General features: G+C 40.6%; 1 protein-coding gene across 8 annotated transcripts in view; it reads left to right on the top strand.

Annotated features, from left to right (window-relative positions):
* LOC126236552 (uncharacterized) overlaps nucleotides 1-20,909 on the top strand; it is a 325,419-nt gene that overhangs the window by 69,495 nt on the left and 235,015 nt on the right. Inside the window, exon 3 of one of the 8 annotated variants that reach the window (XM_049945964.1) lies at nucleotides 12,701-12,738. The exons of the other annotated variants lie outside the window; for them this stretch is intronic. Coding sequence (XP_049801921.1) covers nucleotides 12,701-12,738 — 38 coding nt within the window. The remainder of the gene's footprint in view (nucleotides 1-12,700; nucleotides 12,739-20,909) is intronic. 8 annotated transcript variants of the gene reach the window in all.

Consider the following 20,909-nt stretch of genomic DNA (forward strand, 5'->3'; position numbering starts at 1 on the left):
GATTGTGCATACTGTAAACTGAATGCAAATGCGCATATGCAGCGTCTTACCGTAATCTGGAAATTCGATCCGAAAATTCAGTTTCGACCAGATCATATCCGGGAATTCCTGATTGTTTTCCAAATAATGTTTGGTAATTGTTCCTAAGGTTGTTGTTGATTGTCATGGAAAAGAGAACAGATGGTATAATACATGTAACAAAGTCCTAACACGCGGCCGCCGATGTAAATAATAATAATAATATTACCACATATGAGGATGAGAATTCATATCATATATTTAATAATATTTCAAAGTATTAAGATTAAACAATATTATTTCCCCATACATTGTCTGGCGTGCGAACAACGGCATTCGTAGCTGATGTTGTGCGTTTTCTAAGTATTTTTGAATTACTGTGAAGACTGACCTATGGTTCCTTTATGCTGGGACTTTATAAATTTCCATCAGATCGCACACAGACGTCTGCCATGTCGCAGCCGTTTACACCCTTGTTAACATCATTAAAATGAGAAAATTACATAGAGATTACTGAAAAATATATTCAAGAAATCACCTACGCACATTAATAATGAACAGGCATTTAGATATAAATAATAATTGTTGCTTGACGTACAGTATATTACTATAATTGAGTACGTCGATACGCCTCTTCAGATCTACCTATGTTCAGTACGTAATTAATTATGCCAGAGTTACGGAGCAATGACAAAATGCCTCCGTACAGAAACAGGTTACTACACCACTCTAAATAGGACGACAGGTGTCAGAGCTGAAGAACAACAATGAAACTATTGCTATTTTTTCTCACCGCAACTACATATCATGTCTTTGACAGCGCGAAAAAATTATATTATCGCTTTCGTGTGCATATGAGCACTTAAAAATAGTTTTCGGTGGTGTGCAATCAGACATGCCAAACAGTTTGCTCTGAAACAGAGAACTGTATGAATAAAGTGGCCTACTCTAACTGACACACTCCTTATGACAACATTGCAGGTATGGTAAGTAGAAGTATTTCTAATATTCCGTGTAAACCATAGAACAAAGAAGTTCTATGTACTGTAACGTTTTAAACAATTTATCATAATTTTCTAATGTGCTGTAAGTGAAAAATACATTCCATGAAACACCCAGAACAGTCAGCTTTCAATAACATAATTAAACTCTCTGATGAACAATACTCTTCAAGCTGTACAACCAATCTGCAGTGGCTTAAAAATTCGTCAACTGGCACGCACCGCCGCACTCGCGGTCGCAAAACATTACAGGGCAACACCAGTTGATAATTAACACAAATATCCACTCATCAAAAACATGAATAACAAAGTTGGATTGATTACATACAGTAACTCTGTCATGACGTCAGGAATGAAAATTAGTGGTGACATGATTTCACCTCCACAACTGTTGCTCAGCAATTATAATTCCTGATTAAACATTAAAATTTCAGAATTGTTACTTGGCATAGACAGAAGAGAACCAATTCCGGCTCAGACCGTGCGTCACAATCGAAATTGGTAGCGTGCAAAGTGTGTCAAAGTTGCAGAAGGCAGGGTGCTCCTCTCAACACATTGCCACACTGAGCTGACTCACAAGCAAGAAGTGTAGACGGCACATTATGATTGCAACTGATACGTCAGTCTGCTTGCCAGTAACATGCCCATTTCAGTTTAGCGGTTGATGGCATCCTAGCATTCGTGGGGAGAGCGAAGGCAGGGAAAACTGACAGTAACTCAGACAAGACGGCGGGGACAGGAATGCTGGCATCTTCAGTTAGTGAGGGCAGATGACCACATCACCTGCGATAATGACTTTAGGTCCAGCTTAAGTACCCTGCAGTTCAGAAACCACAGTCTCGATGTCTGATCACGCTGTATGAATCTCTGATTCTAACAGCAGTGTTACAACTCGTGATGTGCTGTTGGCTGCCTGAGTGAAGACTTTGCTTCAAAGACTGCTGCCAGCTAGCTGTGTTGGAACAAAGCCACTGTTAGCTACATATGCAGTTTGGTCACATGTGAGGCTGATAGAAGTTGTATTCGAGCGGGGCCTTTGTCTTGTCGGGGGCCACATCGAGTGATTCCAAGCCAGTGACGTCAACCTGTTGGGCCGGGCACATGAGTACCACCTTTCCTGGCTCTACGTGGTACAGCCAACGTAGCTGTATGCTTTGTTAGGGATCTGGGACTTCAGCCTTCATGACACTTGCCATCAACGGTATGCTTCTGTTACATGTCACTCCATCTTCAAGAGTGCTGTGTGTGCTGCACTCAATGATGGTGAGCCACTGCATGTCTGTGCCTGCAGACTCCCGTTTTGCGTACCTGCTTCACATCGCTGTTGAGTCCGACCTGGCAACGCCCACAGCCTCCATAATGCTCCGTTCACATTGTTCACTGTGCACTGGCGTGCGACTCGACGCTCCTGAAACACAATTGTTTGCTGCGATGTGATAAAACTAATGCATATCCCATGTGAGAAACAGATGGTTCTCAACTTAGCGCAAAGTAGTGCTAAGTAAACAGCAATAGCAATTAATAGAATGTTTTGCTGTCAGGCATTAAGACATTTATTCTTTGGTGGTTTTACCCTTGATTTTAAATGAACGGAAATTATCTTATCGATTAGATCCGTTCTTCCCACACTGGTACTACTGTGAGTTATTTAATTCTTAAATAAATACCTTAATTTAGGAGTAGACAATGCTCAGATATCTGCAACTAGCATTGGTATGGTGCCTAATCCATAATATCCAGTGAAAACTGAAAATGTCGTATATAGTGCCAAAACAAATGAATGCCATGCATAATACCCAACTATCACAAATTGACAGAAGTTTCCGTCAAGGATGGCATGACTGCAACAAACAAACCATTAGCCTGACGGCCAATTGCAACAACATATTTTCCACACACATGTGTGCAACCTATTTCTTAAGAAGTGTCATTACAGATGAAATTAATTTAAAAAAATCGAGTCACTCATCCAAAGTACGTAAAACAGAATCCAAATAACCTCACGTTCCTCTGATGTATTGGAAGTGTGTGTCAACATAGAACAAATCAGTTCAGGGGGAATATCAAGAGGCATGTGGCATCAATGGACATCAGGACTATGGAAGGGGCAAGCTAGAGTAGTCTTAGCAGCTGTGCAAAGCCGTTCTGCCTGGGTGCTGAAACGAGCAGGAGCTGAAGGTTCGAATCTCAGCCTTGGTACAAATACATGCAAAAACTAGAAGGAACAAGTTTGAAAGTTGTAACTAATGTTATAGAAGAGCAAGGGGATATGTAGTGGATTAGGCGTGAAAGGTTAATTGGCCCGGGGAGTGAGGCATGCTGTAGCAATCCCTGCAGCTGAGCAGAGTGACTCTGCACAGGGGGTCGTCGTAGTTACCGCATCTGGCTAATGAGCTTGAGACATGCGATCGAGTCTTTGCCTTGGTACAGATTCTCATTTTTCACTTCAGTTTATAAATATGTGTTTGAAAGTTTAGAAGATCCATGGAACCATATAGTTTCATTTGAACTACCATGTGGGCTTCTTCATTTGACGTCTGGGAATCATTGGGGGGAAGTTCAGTATTGTTGTAAACAAAATGTTGTGAACTATGACTCCAAATTAATAGGGTTTGGAAATGATAGTACAAATTAACTAAATGATATTACAAATTAACTAAACATTTCATATAAAAAATTCCTTCTTCTGATATATTATATGCAATCCTTTGTTGCTTATTACATTTTTATACTTCTTGCAATACAAAAAGATTTTTTATTTACAATAACTTATCGTTTATTAATAATTTCTAATTATTTGCTATTTCCATGGTGTTTTTACAGAGATTTCTGCGATAAGAGATTATTGCTGTATTTACACACACACACACACACGCTCGTATACTCCACATATGTCATACTGGTAACTGAAATTGGAAGACCTCAGAGCCTGTAGTAAGCAACAGTTTGAAATCCTGTTTCGGAATGAGAGGATTGGTACTCTACAAGTGAAAGTTACGTTTTTTCAAAACTTTAATGTGTCGAAAACAGTAGGTGGAATCAATTAATTAAAATATGCAGCTGTCGCGTCTCATTAAGATCTTGTTTGTCAGAAATTCACTTCGAATGCTGAGACACACCTCTTCAGCTTCGAACAGAAGAATGAACTTGAAGTAACGAACATACCTCCCAAATTTAACCTCACAGCTCTGAATTTTCATGCTTTTGAGAAGGTATTTAATGACATTTCAGAAGACGAAACCGCTAAAATCGAGGTTTGCATGAATCACACACCTGTGTCAATATAATGGAAGCGATCACTTTGTCTTCAAACTTCGGTTATTGTAAGGTGCACGCAAGGGATTTTACCTGTAGATATTTAATTTGTTGTGAAACAGATTTTACATTAGTTATCACATATTTTTGTTGGTGTACCAGTACCAAATATGATGAATGAAACAGTTAAGTAATACATTCTGTCTGTCTTCGGTTTTTTCATTAATAACGCTATTTATTCTCTCCTGGTAAACTACTGCTACAGATCTTTCAGGCAGCTCAAGTATTCTTCCGTTTTCTCTCCAAGGACTACCTCTTCACCTCTTCAGTTCCTATCAGCGGGTGACCTGTCTCTTGTATGTCCTTGGTAATGCTTCATTTCTTGTAACTGCCTAGTCCAAAAACGTCTCTGGGTTCTTCACATCTCGTCACTGATCTCTGCATAGAGACCACTGTTTGGTCTGTGTTTCTCTTATAGATGGAGTATTTTGTATTATACTTTATTTCATGTATGTAGAATATAGTCAGGAATCTATTAAATTTACTGTTGATTTACTTATACTATCCGTAACAATCATTGCTTGGGAAGATTTAGTTAAGCCTACTTACTTTCGACAGTGATTCTAGATTTTTCTGAATGTATACGTCACTTCTCCATTCATTCTTTAGACCTTAAAGGTCTTTACGTAAACACAACACATAGGCTAATCTTCTTGTAAGTGAATCGTATACAACTGAAGCACCTGTTGTCATCAGTCTGTGTACACAGTATTAACAACTATAATTAATCATAATCTGACTTGTCGATATTAATCATAGTGACTGAATATGTTACACCCTCTTTCCTTCAGTTTATGCCACTCAGTTGTATGATTGCTGATGTATGACTCACATCTAGGTACATCATTGTCTGTAATATTAAAGTAATTGTCTGCACACTGCAAATCTGAGGCCACTACTTCTGGTTTCACTGCTGCAAGTGTGGAGCCCTAATTCCACCCTAACATCCTCAGTGGGGAGTTCCCATTACTGGAGTGTCAGTTTAGTTGATTATAAATTACAGGATAAATATCCAGAAATGGTCACTGATACTTCAACGAAATGTTAAAGATGATTTTACATTAGAAATACGCATTATGATGGCTTCAACGACTGAAGGAAGTAGGTTCAGGGTTTAACGTCCTATGACCTGCAAGGCCATGGGTATAGGACTTCAGTTCTGATGGAGTTGTGAAAATGAGAGATGGTTTATTCTCTATAACATTTCCGGAAGCATGAAATGTAGAGTGTGAACGGAAATTGCTTGAAATTGCCTTATGATGTACAAAATACACTAACATCCTATTATACTGACTTCGCCTTCGGCAAACAATACTTCGGTGTTCTAATTCAGTAATTTTGTTTTCTCTTCACAAATCAGAAATTAAATTAGTCAAGGAATTACGAGTGAAATAAAAGTTTATTCAACGTACCAGTTTTAATGTATATCTATCAAATCTAAATATTTTTAATCCTCATTCTTCACCACATCGATGGTTCTACTCAATGATTATTTTCGGAAATTCGTTGAAATGTATATTTCTCCTAACTGATAGTTCTTGAACTAAAGAAGTAAGTAACAGACGTACATGAACAACTGTTAGTTACTTTAGGATTCTGGATGGAATCGGTCGCTTTCTTGGGTGACTACGGCATTAATTAATGTACACCACAAGAATCATCAGTTTCCTTCTGGCTTACCGGTTCGTTAATTTATGGTCCATTGAGGATTTGTTGCCTGAAAGAAAGAATGTTTCGACGTTTGGAAGGCACAAAGGAGTAGAACTGTATGGCATTATGAGGGCCGGCGTACAAAATATTAAAGAATTAGGACGTGACATTTATTCATGATTTCCAAACAGTGAGTAAAAAATAACCACACAATTGTTGCCCAGATTCCATGACAATTTTGAACTTCAAGAATTTGTGACTGTGTGCAGTGTGTTCGACACTATAATTACATGGCTATGGTGTGTATCGATGCTGAAGTAGTCGCTGCCACTGAAGTGACGCTGCAGCTATGCCAGCATAGCCGGAGAAGCATGGGAGTGACTCGGTACAGCGACAGCAACGGGGAATTTCGCGTCTTGATGTGTTCACCGTCAATGCATATAATTTTTTTAATTGGCCCTAGACGGAAGGTACCGGGTGCTGTCTTTCTGGATGTCGTCATTGTGTGTGTTGGTCGCGAGTGTACTGACCTCTGAAGTTCGTAAACGAAAATGTTGAGAGAAACCAGTGTTGGAGAGTCGCTAATTTCAGGTATGGTGTGATTATCATTGTGTGTCTGATTAAGACGTCTTGCCGTCAAGTAATGTAATTGTCCTTGAAGCAGTTTTACGATCTGGTGCCAAAATTGACACTCTGGTGCACACAGAGAATGTAAACGCATTGTTTGAGTCGTTATGCTCCAGTTATAATCTCCTCCACGCTGTGTGGTCAGTACGAGCAAATGTAATGTACGGTGCTTTAGCTATCATTTCTGCATGTGCCATTAACTCAAAGGTAAAAACTGCTGTGAATGCAATAGAACATGTACAATGTATTTTATTGATTCTGCTGATCTGCTGATTTACATTAAGCGTCCCCTAGATGCATGTATTAGTAAAATTTTGTAGTTCTGTTTCTGATACTGCACTGTTTCAGGCGTACTATGAGGTATTTTGATACTGTGGCCGTGCGGTTCTAGGCGCTGCAGTCTGGAACCGTGAGACCGCTACGGTCGCAGGTTCGAATGCTGCCTCGGGCATGGATGTGTGTGATGTCCTTAGGTTAGTTAGGTTTAACTAGTTCTAAGTTCTAGGGAACTAATGACCTCAGAAGTTCAGTCCCATAGTGCTCAGAGCCATTTGAACCATTTGATACTGTATGAAGGACCTGGATGCAGATAAAATGTGTATTTGTATGTAACGAAAGGCACCTGAAAATTGGATGGGCATTGTAAAAGGGAAAGAATCGTTTCGTATGATTTTGGCTGAATATAATGATTTATAATGTATATTCAGCTGTCAGTTGAAGTATTTTTGAGAAGCCAACAATATGGGATAAGAAGGAGAGAAGTCACTCTAACAGGAACATTGGTGAAGATAATGGCGCTAAAATAAGTAACCCCCCGAAATTTGAGTGTTAACAGTCCTTCATTGTTTATTATGTATTTAATATTTAAAACAAAGTGTTCATACTCAGCTGATGTGCTTTTCGAATGTCCTTTCACTTCTTTACAGTCGAACTTATTTGTTAAGTACTGATCATTTGTCCTAGTATCCCACAGTGGTTTACTGAAACCTAAAGACACATATCTTAGGCGAATTTGAGATATCTCGACTTTCTGAGTTAGCGCTTTTGCAGTTTTCGCTTTCGGTAGCCATGACTTTTTGTTTCTATGTCTCCATAACAGAAGGTTGTATGTCTTTGGAATTTTTGTTGTAATGATTTTCAAGTATTCCTAAAGGCTTTTCTCACCCTGAATTCAACCGTAATGGGTAAACCGAAAGAAAGCAATACTAATGCTCGCTTAATATGTTATTGGCGACTCTCTCAAATTTGTATCACTCCATTGGAAAAGTCAGTAGTTACTCATATATCGGCGTAGGTAAGAAAGTTCTGTATATAACCATATCATATCATACCCTCCACTTTGTGTGCTACATTTTGTTAAAACTTAGTTTTGATGTCTCATACCGTTTATGAGATGTGAGAGACGTTGTGAATATTCTTTCTGGCTATATTGCTGGTGCATACGATCAGAACTGAAAACACTACATAAAACCCGTTTCCTGGAGACTGTAGATACTTACAGACCTCCATCCTACACCAGTCTAAAGTAAAATTCAAGATGTAAGCTAAATTTTATAATACATATTGAGTGATCTAATATGTACTAAATGCATAATCGTAACTAAGTATATTTTTCATTGCAGTTTTTGAAATTTCAGTCAATTTGTTCCCTGAAAGTAAAATTAAACGCTAAATATGTTTATTTACAGATTGACAACAACTGCACCTTCAAGGTGACATATAAATCTATGAGTCACGCGAAAATCTTTTTATTTACCAAAAAGCGGCTGTAAACCGATGAGACTGCACAAGTAATGGCAGATATTCGCCACATTTTACTTGTAGTGGCACTGGTGCAGCATGACTAGGTGGTAACCAGCATTCTGTGTCTACACCCGTAGGCAAGAATAGCTGCACTCCTCCGAATGCGAAAATATATTGTTGACACCGACTTACATAGGGAGGAATGATCACCAAGATGAAATAAGGGAAATTAGAGCCCGTACGGAAAGATATAGGTGTTCATTCTTTCCGCGCGCTATACGAGACTGGAATAATAGAGAATTGTGAAGGTGGTTCGATGAACCCTCTGCCAGGCACTTAAATGTGATTTGCAGAGTATCAATGTAGTGTAGATGTAGATGTATAGCGCGGCGATTTGGCATGTGGACTACCAGTTTTCTTTGTGTTGCCACACTAAACCGAGCAGTGGGTATCCTTATGCTACACGCTATCGTTATCAGTCGTTTCTTTGAAGTTAAAAATCCTGATTAGTGTTACAAATACGTGACGTACCCTGACTGTAGGCACCATAGAGATGGATTTTTGCTATTTTAACACCTAGAAAAGAAATTAATTTTTGGTTATTAGAAGTTAGGGTGAAAGAGAATTATTTGGTTGGGACATCCGTAGAGGTCGCCTCTGTACTGTTAATAGTGCTGTTACCCATAGGGATGTTAGCCACAATACTAAGACATATAGTTAATGACTGTGACCTTTTACAAAATGAATCAGTCATGTAAAACTCGAAACTTATGTTTAAAGTCATATTCATATATGCCACTGACTAAATAGCAAGTAGGAACATTTCCTTTGAATGAGCACAAAGATTGACGTAGACTTGCAAGTTGGAAATTCGGGTCGCTATGTTCTCCAACGCTTTTCGGCTGACCTCATAAATAGATTTCAGTCTCTTTCAAAGAGTGAAAATTGTGTCAAGCACACACAGATAATTTAAGTGTCTTTTCATAAAGACATAACGAAGTCATGACCATTCTATTAAAATGTTTTGACTTAAATACAATAGTCAAGCCATAGTCGCAGTAAATTTCTAAAAGTTTACATGACTAATTCCGGTCACCATTATCAAATGTAATAAGTCTGAAATAAGTCTGCCATTAATTATGAGAACCTGAAATACAACTGAGATATATTCAGAACACCTTTGTCATAGGAAACAATAACATCAGTTTAACATGTTAAAATAAATCTCGTTATGGAGTAATCACAAAGAAACACAATTATCGCATTGAACACTGTGTAGCTTTTATCTACACATAACATTTAAATCTCGACAGATTCGTTGGATTAGGATCACACAGGTTGAAATCCGGTGAACGAGCAGGCGATGCAGCTGGAACGCCTCAATCGACCCATCGACCAGGGAACACAAGACTGAGTTGCGTCCGGACGTTAAGTGAGCTGAAGCAGCCACATAACACTTCGAAACACCAAAGGCACTTCTTCCAGCCTGGAAGGAAAAGTCATCCACAAGATACTTCGATAGGTCCGGCCTATTAGGCGACATGGAAGGAAAACTCGTCCCGAAATAGGTCGCCAGTTATCCCGGCCAGCACATTCCAGCTGCATCGATGCCGATGATTCGCCATCACCATTCCATGGAGGCTATGCATACTGTTCGAAAGATGATTGTTATGATAGTTGAAGATACTACTGGCCGTGAAGGTGGCCTCATCTATGAATAGGATGGATGACACAGATCCCGGAATCGTTGTTGTGTGGTGAAGAAACCAGTTACAAAACGGCCAACGATGTGGAAAGTTTGTAGCTAGTAAGCCTTGCACACGCTGTAAGTGATCAGAATTGTAACAGTTGTTATGGAGAATGTTCCACACGGTCGTATGACGTATCCTATACAAGAGGGGGGCGAGGGGGCGGAGACACTGCCTGGTAGCGACACAGCGGTCGGCTTGTACAGTATTAATCACATTTTCCTCCAAGTCTGACGTTCGAAAATTTCGGGTACGTCCTTCATGATTTCCTGCTTCCTGAAAAGAACATATGTCAGACTAGCTACGTAAGACTTTTGCAAACACAGAATTCTGTGGCCGTTGTCCGCAGAAGTAGGTCTCCTGATACGACCTCGTTGCCCGCCGCCCGTTGTCATTAGGCTCTCGGTAAGTAAATACCATGTCGGCATGCTCTTGATTCGAATACGGAACCATTGTGTAGAACGCCGTATCACGTCCACAACAAGGTGAGTCAGCAACAGAAGTGAATCGGACACAAAATTACTAATTATTGTGGCAGGAGAGGGTGCTAAGTCATGACGTATGAAGAACAGTACCGTCCTTTAGGAGGAAACCGTGCATACGGTAACTGTGGCTGCGTGGTACAGCGAGTATTAGACCGCAGTCTCTGCAACAATGTACGATTCAATAAATGGGCTCTAGCTTGGAAGCCATACATATCCGAAAATAAATTCATTGGACTTTTCTGTTCCCTATCTTCTATTAGATGAATCCCTAGAGTTTATACACGATGGACAAAATCACTCGTTATAATTCCGAACACATTTAATTGAACAATAGGCTGACGCACATTCCAAAGCTTCCGTTTAGTATATGTCATGTAACAAATGATACAGCTGGTCTCCCTGAATACCAGTCGGTGCATAAAGTACTGTAGTACTTATGCCCGTTTTGAGAATGGGTATTCAAAGGTTGAAAATAGAATGCCTTGAATCATCAATCCATCACCCAAACCGATGTCACATCATGATTTTTGAGAGGAAATTGCGTTGTTAATTATTATTCCGTTGACAAGGTAATTACGTCGCGTGTTCAACAACTACACGAAGTAATTATAGAGATAACATACCGTTGAGCAATATTCAGAATGCGTCTACTTCCGTTTGAACTTATTGCTGTTTACAGTTAAATAGTCAATAAATCACTTCTCACTTTTATGATATCCGAAGTATCAGTCAGTTCCTAAAATACACTTTAAATATCCATTAAATGATATACGCCACTCGAAGAACTAATGTTGGATTAAAACATATTGTTCTTCGTAATTATTTGTCTTTACACTGAACACACTCACCGATTTTTCATTCAGGAAACTGCGTCTGTTAGCATCGGCAATTCTGACTTTGACGATAGCTTCTGACAACACGGCTCAATTCTAAGTCTTCTTTGATTGCGTTTATCTGTTGCCTACTCAAGTCGAATAATTAAGTTTATGTCGCGATCAGTCACATTCTGTGTCCTTTGATGTTCGTGACTATTAAGTATCACGAAGGCTAAGTCCCATCACAAATCAGCGATCAACTATCCTGTTATCTGTCCAAACGGTAAACATGATTTTACGTCAGTCCGACTTCTGACTAATACTTCCAACTATAAAACTTTTAAACATCAGATCGGTTTTAAAACAATCTAGTGACGCTTAACATGCGTACTAGTATTGCAACAGTTCAAGAGAGAAGTGAAATTAACATCAAAATTGCCGAGTTACATTGTAAACACAGCGAACTTACACCTCGATGCGGCTACAACTCTCTCCTAGGATAAATCTTATCTTTGGTCAATTTGTGATCTGGGCTATAACCTTTGTAAATGATAACTTCTTGAATTCTTTCCTTAAAGTTTCTGTTTCGTATCATATAGTATTCATTCATTCAGTCCTTTCTTAATGATAAGCATTAGTACTTACATAACATTCTTGTTAATCAAACTGTCAAGAGTATAAATTTTGATGTCAGTAGCTGTCATCACCGTCAAGATGACTGATTTTACGGTTACTGGGGACCGGCAGTATAGAACATTCCCAAATCACAAACTCAGGGATCGCCAGATAAGTTCCCAGCAAACGAAACCGAGGCCCCTGAGATTATCGTCAAACATGTGTTGCTTACTGAATGCTTCACACGCCAGGAGCATTAACCCCCTAGAGGAACTTGGTTCTAGTGACATCCTCAAACTTTAGTAACAAGCCATAAGTCAGGTTTACTCGCGTTTTCATTCTTCCAACGGTCTGCTATAGTATCAGTAAGGATAGGAACGCCGCGACACAGCACACTTGTCAGCAGTTGCGACGGTTGCGGCATTATTACGGCACACATAATAACATTCTCCGCCTATTAAGCTTGTCTTCGTAAAATGTAGTACAGAAATAGATACTGGCGGAACCCTACATTATCTCTGATACCCGACCATAACATAATCTTGTCACAATGCTGAGAGTCAGATTAATGGTATGTAAAAAAAAATCGAAGAGTTTCAGCTGTCTTATCACTAGTAAATTTAAACTGATATGATATTTTTATACTTCCTACCTTTATTAAAACATTTTTCTATTCGTTGCAGTTTACATGGTGAAACCAAAGAGTCAGTGCAAACCATACCTGTCAGATTGTCCCAGGAACTAGGAGTATTGCAAGTCCGTTGGCTCAGCATGAATAGTCTGCGAGGGAATGAAGTTTAAATGGCTGGCCTGCTGACTGAAGACATCTGCTGTTTCCAGAGGAGCCAAGAAACTGCAAGAGCGTCATAAATTGACTCTTTTACTTAAACATTACCGGTAGAATCTACACATCCTATTCTGTGTCAGTTTCTGATTACGACATGCTGTATATTTCATTACTCTAAAGATTAGTATTAAAAACATTGCATTTGTTGTTTCGGTAATAGTTGTATGCTGAAGCAATAAAAGTGTAGTTTCATAACGTCAACTCTTATATTTAAGCAGCAGAAGATTTTTCTCTACCTGCAGGTACGCGTAAATACTGACAAACAAAGGCTTATTATTAACAACATCAAATGCATTTCATCCATTATTCACTCTAACCTCCTATAATTCCAATATCCAGTTCGAAACTTAACATACTGCTACGAGGGCACCGGCGGCCACAGCAAAGACTTACGACTGACGCCACGGCTTGACCTTACCTGGCCTGGGAAATACGTGAAACATTTGTAATCCAGAGGAAATGGTGTCATATCTCACGGTTCTATACAAATTTGAATGTGCCCACATCTTTGATTGTTCTTTTGTCTCAGGGTTCACGTACTTAATCCAGGTTTCGTCACCGGTCACGATTCTGTTTAACAATGGTTCTCCTTCGTCCTCATAACGTGACAGAAAGTCTAATGCAGAGGCCATTCTTTGAGTTTTGTGATGGTCGGTAAGAATTTTGGGCACCCATCGTGCACAGAACTTACGGTAACCCAATCTTGCTGTCACTATCTCGTGCAAGAGAGTCTTAGAAATCTGTGGAAAACCAGTAGACAACTCCGACATTGAGAAACGTCGATTTTCACGAACTTTTGCATCAACTGTCTGAACGAGTTCGTCAGTCACCAATGATGGTCTACCACTCCTCTCTTCATCATGAACGTTTTCTCGTCCACTTTTAAATAAACGTACCCATTCACGGACAACTCCTTCACTCATAACTCTTGGTCCGTACACGGCACAAAGCTCACGATGAATAGCTGCTGCAGAATATCCTTTGGCTGTAAAAAACCTTATGATAGCACGCACTTCACATTTGGCGGGGTTTTCTATTGCAGCACACATTTCAAACTGCCACAAAAACTAAACTAGCGCAGGTACGACGTTCACTCGACCACGGCTTGATGCCGATTGACCTGCTGAGTGCGTGAACGCACAGATGGCGTCGCTACTCCCCCCACAACCCGCACTGTGACCAATCGGAGGTTACTTTCTGAACCGCCCTCGTATATATATATATATATATATATATATATATATATATATATATATATATATATATATGACTTTGGAACATTATTAAGGTAAATACATTGTTTGTTCTCTATCAAAACCTTCCATTTGCTAACTATGCCTATCAGTAGTTAGTGCCTTCAGTAGTTAGAATCTTTTATTTAGCTGGCAGTAGTGGCACTCGCTGTATTGCAGTAGTTCGAGTAACGAAGATTTTTGTGAGGTAAGTGGTTCATGAAAGGTATAGGTTATTGTTAGTCAGATCCATTCTTTTGTAGGGATTTTTGAAAGTCAGATTGCGTTGCGCTAAAAATATTGTGTGTCAGTTTAGTGTTGATCAGAATAGGTAAAGGGTGAAATATCTGAGTACGTTCAGTTCTGCTCAGCTGTTTGAAAATCAAATAAGGTAAGGGGTTTATCAGCACAGTAATTCACTAAATTTTTCTAAAGGGATGTTTCAGAGAGAACAGTTTCTTGTTACCCTAACTGTAGAATATTTGACTTAGTTGAAGGGGCCACTACATTACTTCTACTTGCACCGCTTCATCACTATCAAAGTGAAATCCTATAAAAGCTTTCTTCAGCTTTTGGAACCTAGATGACGGGCAGATGAGGCCTAGTCGGGGTGTATGGAAGATGCTCTGTGGTCTCGTGTACAAGGTGGGGTTGTTACACATGTCGCAGTGCTTGTGCATGCTCTATAGTTGTCATGATGAAGGAAAGGTAACCCCATGTGCGAAAGAACTCTTCGATTCGTCTTTTCATTTTCTTGAAGGAACACACCAAGCTGATTCTCGAACACAGTCACAGTTGCGTAACACACCTCCATGTCACACGCTACAGTACGTAGCCCTCGATCGGCAGAGGGTTGCAATTGCGTTATGGAATTGTGAAAGTCGATCGAGAAATATGCACGACGCGTAATATGGTAACCTGCATTGTTAACACAATGAAAAACTCGGAGGCATACATTTCGTATTATCAATACCTGCTTTCTTTTTTTCTTGGATAAAGTCAGATATCCAAGGAAAAAAACATGATGCATCAGGAATGCTACAAAATCGTGTTATATCAATAAAAAGAAAGATATATCTAGACAGGTAAGAAAATCGTTATCAGTTAGATTAAGAAAACCATACATTATAATTTACTGTGTTCAGTACTAAAATGAAATGTAAATCCCAAATGGCAACAAAACAAATAATTTGCTTGATAGGGGTAGCCAAACGTATACACGATGAAGAAAAAATACCGCACGTCACGGTCGGCATTTCATTGCTCATCCAAGTTCAAGATAAAAGTGTATCTACCTAACCTTAGTCTACTCACTGGTTAACAGAAATGCGATTCAGAAAATGAGGCCCTGGTGATGCTATTACTGCATGCAGCGGGGCTAAGAACAAGTAGCACTAATTCTGGGCTGAGGTGGAGCTCTGCCACTAGCTTAGTGAGACGAGAAAATGCCGTGGGAATCGGAGACTCAGACTCAATGATGTTATAGTTGAGTTTGCGCCAAACATTCTTTTTCAGTTAAAGCAACAAACAGCATCCAGTTGACACCTCCAATTGTGGTATGTTGTCTTTTTCTTTCTGTCTTTACTTAAACATTATGACATAACATAAACTTCTTACATATAAAACGTCTGTTTTGCTCTGTCCATGAGATAATTAGAAACAGTTGAAATTAATAGTGCACGCAAGAACATCGTCGGTATCCAATGAGATACATCAAACGCAATACGTAGGGGACACTAAATTGCACATTATGTTACACATTATAATTCCATTCTAGACATCCATCGCCCAGGCTTATCTTCACAGTGCTGGTGCGTAGACACACAAACAAATTTCGCTTTAGGAAATTGCATTTGCAAAGACTTCGCATCTATCTGGGTCATACGTTGCTGGACCCTACGCAACACGTCTGCATCAACTTTTGTTACATTTGACTCCCGCCTCCCCTCAACCACACACACATACACACATACCAAATTAGGCTCTACTGGATTGATGTCTTGGGATTCTGTAGTCCAGAACATCGAAAATCCATGACCGATTAATTTCTCTGGAAGTACTTCTATTCCAAAGTGTGACAGTGTACCTTCGTTCCGAAACGTAATGTGCAACTGAACACAAAGAGAAATTTTAAAATTCATCGTGGAATGTACTGGAAAGGAACTAACGATGGAAGGCACATGCAAATTGTCCAGTAATAGGTAACGGATCAAAAGCACTTTTTTGACCATTCTAGCCTATAGATTGATGTTGCTGCATCACGAACACAAGTCATGTGGAGGTGTGGTTTTTGGAGAATTTTCCTAAATTTCATGCAGCAATGGATGGAAGGTAGTAGTTAAGGAACGGAATGTCATATCGGATGGCTTTCGCAGGTGACGTTGATATTTAGCAAACTGTTCTAGGACGCAGGTTTACGGCTCCGCACTTGGGAGGGAAGGCAAGGAACGGCGGTCACTGTATACTAGTGTGATGAAGTCAGGGCAGCACAGGGAACTGACCTGCTGTGAAGAACCGATACAATGCAGGTAGAGGCGCCGCTAATGAAATGTATGTAGGGAGCGAAGAGGGCTGAGGGAACCAGAAGTTGTAACAATCAAAGAGCACTCCACTTGTCTCCTCCAGAGGAAATTCGTCTGCGGTGTAGCCCGGAGGCTCAAATGGGGAGTAGTTGTGCCGCCACTATGTCAATGTTTAGAATCCGAGTGAATAACGATTGTTTAAATTGCACGCCTAAGTCGAATACAATCCGGTGATGAATTTCGGCGGCCAACCTACCCGCTGAAACTAATACCATACTCCGCTGCACGGACTCGCAATAGATGTGGCGGGGAGAGGCCGCACCTCGGTGCTGCACCGGCGCGAGGAGCGAGATGGCCGCTACCCTCCGCTCTCTGAGTAACATCGTCCGGCGGACTGCAAGCTGCCATTCGCTGGTGCGGGTCGGAGGCACCAACTAGCGACCTCCCGGGTGAAGAGCAATCTGCGGTCTCTCACGAATATGCCCTGGCTGCTAAGGCATTCTACAACGATGGCGGCCAGTTATTTTCCCGTGGGCGCTGTACGTGGGGTTCACAATTTGTGCTTGAGGGAGCAGCCAGCCACGTCCCAGGCTACCTATGCACATACACGCAGGTTAATGTATCGCGGCTACCCCTTATAGCGGTCACGAGAGTAGGAGCGTTACTTCTGCAACGCTGGCTGGCTGGACGCCGATGCAGCGGGTTCCACCGCTGGTATTGGTGCTGATCCATGGATGGACGCCACATGGCGCCATCACTGCGATCAGTAGGAGGGCTGCTGTTTAACTTCTATGCATTAAAGTCAACGAAACACTTGCCGGCTTTTCTCCGCATTCTTAGGCGTAAGTCACCCCTCTCTACCAAACCATACCTCTGTGTCCTTCTGACTTATTACAACCCCTGAGCGCTACAGGGCGGTTGTGAAATGTCACGTTCACATGCAGGTTGTGTTCCATTCAGTAATAATTGTTGTGAGTTGAAAATAACTTCACGAGTGAAGCTATATTCGTCAGTCCATCCCACGTTACTTTTAAAATGGCCAATATCTTCCACTTGGTGCTGAATCCATTCAAATAACTATACTCTTCCATTTCGGACTTCTTGCCACTGGTGCTGAATTAGCTTGCTATGATACAGAAACAGGTCATTGTGCATCACTTCAAAAAGCAGTTTGTCACATATCTGGAACTGCGTTTGGTGATGTAGTTGAATGATTTCAAGAACTGCGTTATCTGTTTGTGGAATAGGTTTTGTCCTTGGGCGCCTTCTGTGCGTTGCTTGTATACGAAGGTTACCCGTTTCCCAGAAGGCTGTGTTTCAGGTGACGAAAACCATTCTCATCAAGATGGCGTCTTCTGTGGTACTATGTAGCATATGCTCGTGCAACACTAGCCTTTTGATCGGAAACAGCATCAAAAACATATTAAGATATTTATCTTTTGTGCGTTTCATCGGGAAGCTGTCCTACACAAAGTTGACAGGAATAGCCATGGTTGTCCACTCTGCAGTCAGTAGACACATACACCCAGGTTAATGGTTCCCACTATCATGCCATAGGCCACTATCATTTTATAGGTCATTGTCCTGTGTTGAAATGATGCACAACTTATAAACTACGAGAACTAGGGAACGGGAATCAAAAAAATGTAAAAGAAACCTGACGAAGATTTGAACAACGGCTCTATGGGCGTCTTAGGTTTGATGTTTCATCGGACCACTCAGTGACCTGCTACACCCGGCACGGTTATGTGGGATGACACAGTCCTCTTTACATTCCAATGCCCTACACGATGTGACATTGTTTATATCTCCTCGTTTTCACCCGTTATGTGTTTTCTAAACGCACTCAGTCTTATTTAGAGAGATAAATTTTTGATTGGAATCTGGTTAAAGATTCGCATGCTGGCATTTATTTGCCACCCTGTATATTGATTAAGAACGTTAGCCAACAAGACTATGTAATAACAATTACTGAAATCGCAAACGGCTACAAAACAAGTGTGTTGCTCGGTGGGAGTTGTTGTTGTTTAAGTCACTCTTTGAAGGAGTTATCCAATATTCTTTATGTCCCAGAAGGTGTCGTTTTAACCGATCCCTTTATCTAGTCAGGTTCAGGTCACAATTTTCTTTTCTCCGAAGTTCTGTTCAGTGCCTTCTAATTAGTTACGTGATGTAGCAGACTAATGTTGTAGTTAGCCTCAGCAGCCAGGGCATATTCGTGAATAACCGTAGACTGCTCTTCACCCGGAGGGTCGTGCAATTTAATCAATCGTTATTCACTCACCTTCATGCTACACCCCTGACGTATTTCCTCTGGAGGAAACAAGTAGAGCGCTCTGTAATAGTTATAACGTCAGGATCTCTCAACCCTCTTCGGTCACTACATACAGTTCATTAGCTGCACTTCTATCTGCAATGTATCGGTTATTCACAGCATGTCAGTTCCCTGTGCTGCCCTGATTTCATCACACTTGTATACCGTGCCCGCCGTGCCTTGCATTCACTCCTATATGCGGCGTCGTAAACCTGCGTCCTCGAATCGTTTGCTATATATCAACGTCACCCGCGAAGTAATATGATGTGACATTCGGCAGCCATAGGTGCGGGCTTGTGTTCGTGGCGCAGCAACATAAATCTACTGGCTAGAATCATTAAAGAAGTGCTTTCGACCCCTTACCTATTACTGGACAATTTGCATATGCCGTTGCATCGTTCGTTCCTTTGGAATACATTACATCATGCGTTTGAAAAGTTTCTCTTCGTATTCCGTAACACTTTATGTTTCGGAACGATGGTACAGTGCCACACATTGGAATAGGAGAATCTCCAAGGAAATGGATCAATCATGGATTTTCGATGTTCTCGACTCTACAATCTCCCGACATTAATCCACTGGAGCCTAATTTGGTGTGTGAGTGGAGGAGGGAGGGAAAGTGGACAAAAGTTGATGCAGACGTATTGTGTAGGTTCCAGCAACGTATGATGCGGTTAGTTGCGAAATTTGCAAATGCAAGGTAGTTGAACGCCTTTCCGAAAGTGAAATTTATTCGTGTGTCTACGAACCAGCACTGTGAAGATAAGCTTGGATTATGGACGTCTAGAATGGAATTATAATGTGGAACGTAATGTGCAATTTAGTGTCCCCTACGTAATGCGTCTTTTGTACCTCATTGGATACCGACGATGTTATTGTGTGCACTATTATTTTCAACTGGTTTTAATTAACTCATGGACAGAGTAAAACAGACGTTTTATATGTAAGAAGTTTATGTTATGTCTTAATGTTTAAATAAAGACAGATAGAAAAAGATAACATACCACAATTGGAGGTTTCAACTGGATACTGTTTGATGCTTTAACTGAAAAAGAATGTTTGGAGCAAATTCAACTTGAACATCTGAGTCTCCGATTCCCATGGCATTTTCTCGTCTCACCGAGCTAATGGGAGAGCTCCACCTCAGCCCAGAATTAGTGCTACTTGTTCTTAGCCCCGCTGCATGAAGTAACAGCATTACCAGAGCCTCATTTTCTGAAAAGCATTTCTGTTAACCAGCGAGTCGGACTAAGGTTAGGTAGATTCACTTTTGTCTTGAACTGGGATGAGAAATCAAATGTCTACCGTGACGTGCGGCATTATTTCTTAATCGTGTGCACTGTTGTCTATTCCTATCAAGCAAATTATGTGTTTTGTGGCCACTTGGAATTTACATATAATTTTAGTACTGAGCAGAATAAATTTATGATTAATGTATGGTTTCCTTAATCTAACTGATAACGATATTCTTACCTGTCTCGATTTATCTTCCTGTTTATTGGTGTAACACAATTTAGTAGCATTCGTTTTGCATCATACTTTTTTTTTAGATATCTGATGTTTCCCAAGAAAAAATGAAAGAAAGTATTGATAAGACGGGATGTATGCCTCCGAGTTTTTCATTGTGTTTACAATGCAGGTTACCCTAATACGCGTCGTGCATATTACTCGGTCGACTTTCACGATTCCATAACGCAATTGCTACCCTCTGCCGATCGAGGGCTACGTACTGTAGCATGTGCCATGGCCGTGTGTTACGTAACTGTAACAGAGCTCGAGATACTGCCTGTTGTATTTCTTCAAGAAACTGAAAAGACGAATCGAAGAGTTCTTGCACAGATGGAGCTACCTTTCCTTCATCATGACAACGACACAGCATGTACATGCGACATGTGTAGCAACCCGACACCTTGTATACGAGGTAAGAGATCATCTTCCATACACCCCAACTATGCCCCATCCGCCCGTCATCTTTTT

Source organism: Schistocerca nitens, chromosome 2 (assembly GCF_023898315.1).
Source record: "Schistocerca nitens isolate TAMUIC-IGC-003100 chromosome 2, iqSchNite1.1, whole genome shotgun sequence".
Taxonomy (NCBI): domain Eukaryota; kingdom Metazoa; phylum Arthropoda; class Insecta; order Orthoptera; family Acrididae; genus Schistocerca; species Schistocerca nitens.